This window comes from Balearica regulorum, chromosome 3 (genome assembly GCF_011004875.1).
Source record: "Balearica regulorum gibbericeps isolate bBalReg1 chromosome 3, bBalReg1.pri, whole genome shotgun sequence".
Classification (NCBI taxonomy): domain Eukaryota; kingdom Metazoa; phylum Chordata; class Aves; order Gruiformes; family Gruidae; genus Balearica; species Balearica regulorum.
The window spans coordinates 66,512,263-66,518,103 of record NC_046186.1 but is presented as its reverse complement, the minus strand read 5'-3'; the positions used below and the strand labels follow the sequence as shown (position 1 = coordinate 66,518,103).

General features: G+C 42.8%; 1 protein-coding gene across 1 annotated transcript; it reads right to left on the bottom strand.

Annotated features, from left to right (window-relative positions):
- Nucleotides 1-1,620: 1,620 nt before the first annotated feature.
- GJE1 (gap junction protein epsilon 1) lies at nucleotides 1,621-2,918 on the bottom strand. Its single transcript, XM_075749998.1, is given in 4 exon segments — nucleotides 1,621-1,775; nucleotides 1,778-1,985; nucleotides 2,359-2,541; nucleotides 2,820-2,918. Coding segments are annotated over 4 exon segments (645 nt in total).
- Nucleotides 2,919-5,841: the final 2,923 nt, after the last annotated feature.

Here is a 5,841-nt window from a genome sequence, read left to right as displayed (position 1 = left end):
TAACTAACAGCTGGTGCTAAAAGATTTTCTAGTAATTTTCCCAAAATTTTCCAAATATTCCTGAAAAGACCCAAGCGCTGTCACTGGGATCTCACTTTTTATGCTTTTATGCTGACAGTTTTTTCACATAAGTTAAACTTAATTCGAGAAGAAAAGGTGTTCTTCCCTTCAGTCTCACAGGCCTCAAACTGTGTCCAAAGATGCTGAGGGATTCCTTTTGACTTTGCTGGTTCCTGGATCACTGTTAAGTAGTGATGAGTCTGAGTCTCTTGTTTCACTGAGATTCAGAACAGAAATTGTTCAATTTAGTAGCCACATAAAATGATGAAAGAGGAAGAGGAAGAAACTTTCCTTTTTTTTTTTTTTTTCCCTAGAAATTGAGGATATTTGAAAAACAAATGGAAAATAGCTAATTGTTATGATTGCTATTTGTACATATTTTATACGGGAAACTACCTCCTCTTTCTTTCCAGTTCTGAAATCTGTTTGTGGTTTTGTTTTGTTTTGTTTTGTTTTTCCATTACCTCGCTTCAGGACAAGGAATGAAATCACTTCTCAGTTTAAGATGTCTGTTAGTCCTTAAGAAAAAACTGTCACACCTGAAAATATCTGATGCCTATATAAAGTTCAAGACCTAACCTATCCAAATACACTTATTGCATGGAATAATTTTAGTATGTAGACTTCTTTTTAACTGTTCCTCTAGCAACTTTAGTCAGAGCAATAAGAAGTTAGATGTGACACACAGAGCAAAAAATTCTGTGGGCCCAATTCTGCAGTCACAGACAAGCAAAACTCTCACTGAAATCAAGGCATGACTGGACCCAGAAAAGGCTTTTCTCTGAGGTTTTCTTTTGACACTTTCAAGCAAAACTAAGTCATAAAGTCCCTGTACTCCTTCAAAATGTGATCATACAGAATTGGAAAAATCTTCTACACTGTAAGCTAAAGCATAATTGAGGGTAAGGCATTCCAGTCAGTGCAAAGAATATCATGCTAGTCTTTCACTTTTAAAAGGAGATTCACAGCTGGCAGATGACAGTAGCTGGGCTGCTGTAAAGTAAGCTGATTATTGATAGATAGATTGTCACCGCAGCCTAACCAGCAGTCTCTGCTTCTGGGGTCTGAGATGCAGGTTGCAACAGTGGCACTGCTTGGGAAAATGGTACCTAAAGACTACCCACCGTTACTGCTTAATTCTCAAGCCATAAGAACATGTAAGAAATTTGGAATAGTTTTTCCTGGAAGGTCAATAACCTTATTAGCTCCAATTGCATGTGTTCAGAAAAGCTGTGAATAAAAACACTTTTATAAAAAACCTCCTCTTCACGCATACACATGCCTCTGCAGGCAAAACTATTGTATGTGGCAGGTCATGAAAACCTGTTACTCTTGTAAATCTTACTGCCTTTGGTCTTGACATGGAAACAAAGATTATTCATGTAATGCAGTAGTTTTTAGATGAGGAGTGTCAGATGGCTACTCTGCAGCAGTAGTCATGAGTGTGGTTCTCTTCTGCAACACTGCATAGAGGACAGGAGATGTTTTTTGTTATAGCTTGAAATCATTGTTATAAAACTGCAGGTGGACAGGATGGTAAATAACTAGGAGTGATTGACATCACTGAGCTTTTAAGAAACCTAGCCTTCTACATGAGATCTCAAAAATTTCGGCAACACACAAGACCACTGTAATCAAAGTAAATGTGTACATTGCAATAAGAAAAATTTTCTTTTCAAAGTGCTCTGGCACCATGGACCAGGTGATGTTAAACTTTTTTCAAGTGGTCCCACATCACACATGTAGACTGTGTTCACTTTGAAACCAAAGAGCTGAATCTCTTAGCTTCAAGATAAGAAGATAAAAAAAATGGTGTAAAATGACTTTTGGAGGATGTCTTCCTGTTTGATGCTCTTACATGCAGCATAAAGGTGAAAAAATGCTCCAAGTACCAGTACAATCACCAGCTGTAATGCCCAGAATATCTAAAATGTAGCAGAAACATGGTTGTCAGATCATTTACAACTGAATCAGGACAGCTAAAACGCACACATATTGGAACATTTTGCAAGTCTGGTATTTATACATATATCAAATCACTGAGATGACAATAAAGGTAAAAATCACTGTTGTGTTTTAATTTGAAAAGTTCAGATGGTTTCTGAAACGTGAGGGTTGTTATGAAAGATAGAAAGCACAACTCCATATTTAGTCACAGATGAAAGGTTATTAAAAGGAAAATATTCATGGAAAAGCTAAGTGATAATTAGCCCAATAAATTACTACATGTTCTGTGGAACAATTTTTTGCGGTTTATTTTCTTAACATTGGATTTCTATGATAAAAGAAGAGAATTACCTGAGGAGATATAGGCCTGAACTGGTTGTAACAGAAAAGATTAACCTCTCTCTTGTCTGGGTCACAGCTGAAATGCAAGGCCTCATTTCCATAAACAGCAAAGCCCAAAACACCAAGGAAAAACATACGGACTGAACGAAAGAAAAGAGTGTGGAATTGGCCAATTACCATTGGTGGCCTGAGCTGCAAATCACAGGGTTATTCAACATGAAAACAAAACCGAACAGCATTAATATTGGAGGCCTACTTGCTCTTTTTTCATTATCCAAAACATTTATTTTATTCTACTTGTTTTTGAAGGAGAGAGTTTGCCTATGAAGGCTGCAGTAGCTTTCTAACAAAGTAATGGCTTAGAACATTTCATTGTTGCTAGTAATTTTATATAAACATTCATTTGTCTAGCACTTATCAGTTAATTTGTTTCACTGCCTTTATTTGCATTCTGCCGTTACAGAACGCACCAGACCGAGCTGAATGCTTCGACCGAAAGTCCATTCGTTTTGCTGTTGTATCGATTTACATGATGTCAGGTGATGGCAAAATAAGGAATCCCGTGCCATCATCCAACCTAACGATACTTATTCTTGCAAATTAAATTTCAGCTTCCTTAAAGGGGCATTTCTAGCACCCAGGCAGGCCTGTTTCGGTGGGGCTCGGGAAGCCCTGTGGCTGAGCGGTCCGTGAGGGAGGACATCCAGCACCGCTGCTCAGTACTCGGGGGATGGGGGACTCGGCGCGGCTCCCTCACGGTTTGGGGCCGGACCCTTCGCTCCCGGCTCCGGCCCCGGGTCCGCCCCCGCGTACTCACGCATCCCTCCGAGCAGCTCCGCGTGTGGTTGGGGGACGCGTCCGGGGAAGGCGCCCTGCGCGGCCGGAGCCAGCCCCGGCTCCGGCTCGCTCCGCCCTTTGCCCCCGGGCGGGCCTCGGCTCTCGGGCCGGGAGCGGGCGCGGCAAAAGCGGGGCTAGCCGGCGCCGGGCCGTAATCCCCGGCCCGCACCGTCAGCAGCGCCGGCTGCCACCGCCACGCCGCTGCCGAGGGCTCCCCGGCCCCTGCCCCGGCGCCTTACGCCGGCCTTTCACCCCCCGCTTCGGGGCACACGCAGCACCGACCGTCAGCCCGGCCCGGCCCCGGCAGCGGGGCTCCCCCGCGCTGCCTCTCTCCCGCCCCGGTCCCGGTCCCGGTCGCGGTCGCAGCCCCGGTTCTAGTCCCGGCCGGGGGCTACGCAGCAGGCGCAGCCCCGGCGCGGCGCTCTCGGGGCTTTCGCCGGCGGTAGGAGCCGGGACCCCGCGAACCGGGGCGCTGGGGCAGCGTCCGGGGCTGCTGACAGGTTCAGTTTACACCATCTAGAGCTCAATAACTTATTTTTAACTATGTCAAATAAAGAGTAAGGATGCAACCAAAGTTGGAAGCTGTTAGCTCCCAGATTCTGAATTCAAAGAAATAACAGCAATTGAATGAAAACAAATAATATTAACCATTCCAATATTGCTACAAATAACTTAATGGCAATAATTGCTATTAACATTTTGCCAGCGCCGTTGACAGATCTCCCGCAGCGCTAAGCACGGGAGCTCCTGCCTGTGCCCGACAGCCCTGCAGGTAAGCAGCCGCAGGGACGTACCTCAGCGCGTTGGTTTGAACCTAGTGGGAGTTTTATGAGAAGCTGGAGAGAGGAAGGATGGAGATGGGAAACCAGAGGAGGGGAGGAGGTAGCTCGTCATTCAGTCGCTGGTGTGCAGTAGCTTACTCACCGTTCTGAGAAGGATTCACAAAGAAGAGAAAGCCAGCCACCAAATCCAAAGAGGGCCATTTACTCTTTCGCCTCTAAGCTCGTGAGAGAGCCTTCCTTCTAAGTGGTTGCAGCGTGACTTCAAGCTGATGTAACAAAAAGTATTGCCCTCTCTGTGAATGTATGCTCATAGGCACGGAAACATAGGCAGGAGGAGGGAAGAGATGGGAATCGGGGTTCATTTCATGTGTGGATTTAGCTGCTGTGGCTCTAAAAGGTACCACAGTGACTATATTGGTGGCGTGACTAGAGTAACTTGTGAGACATGGGGATATCCTTTGTAAGGGCAACCTGCCCTACAACTGCTTAAGTAGCTAGATTACGAAGGAGGTGAAAACTGCTTCACTAAGTGTGTGTTATTTACAGCTCCTTTTTAAGGCAGTTAATTAAATGTCTATTTATCTCCCGGAGGACTGTAAAAGGTGCTGTATTAGTAGCACTGGGTTTCTAAACTTTTTTTAATACAATCTGCTGCTCCACTGCATAGAGGGAATGCTGAGGTTTGTGTATATTGAATGAACTACAAGCAATAATATCTCAAACTGATATGTGATCTGCAATAAAATACTGTAGTTCTCAGGATTTGTGACTAACCTTCACAAAAATGCAATAATTGTGATTACAGTGAATTGTTTTTCTTCTGCTCATAATACATATGGAGCTTAATTGTCATCCCAAAGCAATTTTTAATTTCCCACAATACTATAAAATTACTAAATTAACTCATCATGCTGGACAAATGTTTAATATCAGTAATATTTTAATCATTTAATTCTTTTAAAACGTGAATGCTATTGAAAACCTACTGTTGAACGTACTTCAAAGTAATACTTGTATTGGTATTTCTTACCATCTCTTTAAGCAGAAATGTTTAAAAAAGCAATACTGGGAAAACTGAAAAGCTCCTAGTTTCTAAACAGAGATAGATCTTTCAATGCCTTTTATTATGCTCGGTATGGTAGCAATTATTTTCACATTATTGATGAACAGGAACACACAATAATGATTAAGTTTGGTCAGTAAGCATTTTATTTTGCTGTAGGTGGAAACAATATTTAAGAACACATTTTAGGTAAAAAGCTGCACTATGCAAGTGCTACTTTGTATCTTTTTATTGTTAGGTGGGGATAACATAAATACTTACCTGACTGGATTGTCTAATCTAAGACAATCAAATCATTCTCTGTACGACCTCAGTAACATTACGGAAACTTGAAGTTCTGTCCTGTGATAAAGATGATGCTAAAAGAAGAGTTAGCTGGCAATGCTCTGCCTTAGTTCTGTGAACACATAAGGAATACAGCTGCAATGAAATAAAAGATGAATTCTGGAGAGGTTGTCAAATAAACCCAATACAAACCCCATGGGTGCCTGCACTCAAACCCCACTGAATGTGATGAATGGGCCCACAATAAAACTGTCGGTCTCTTTGAAGTGGCTCAATACGTGTCATATGAGCTGAAGCGCAGGAAGCCCATTATCTTCACACTAGGAGGAACTGATAGCAATGTTTTTCTTTTGTCATGTGTGTTCAGTAATGTGCTTTGTAACACCACATTAAGAGGATGACTTGAGATGGGAGTAGAGAAAGCTGGCATTGTGCAGTCATTTTGAATGCAGTCTGCTGAGGCAGCTCAAGCCATTCTTTGGGACTTTCTTGACAGAAAGTAATTGTTTGTTTTGAATCTCCAGG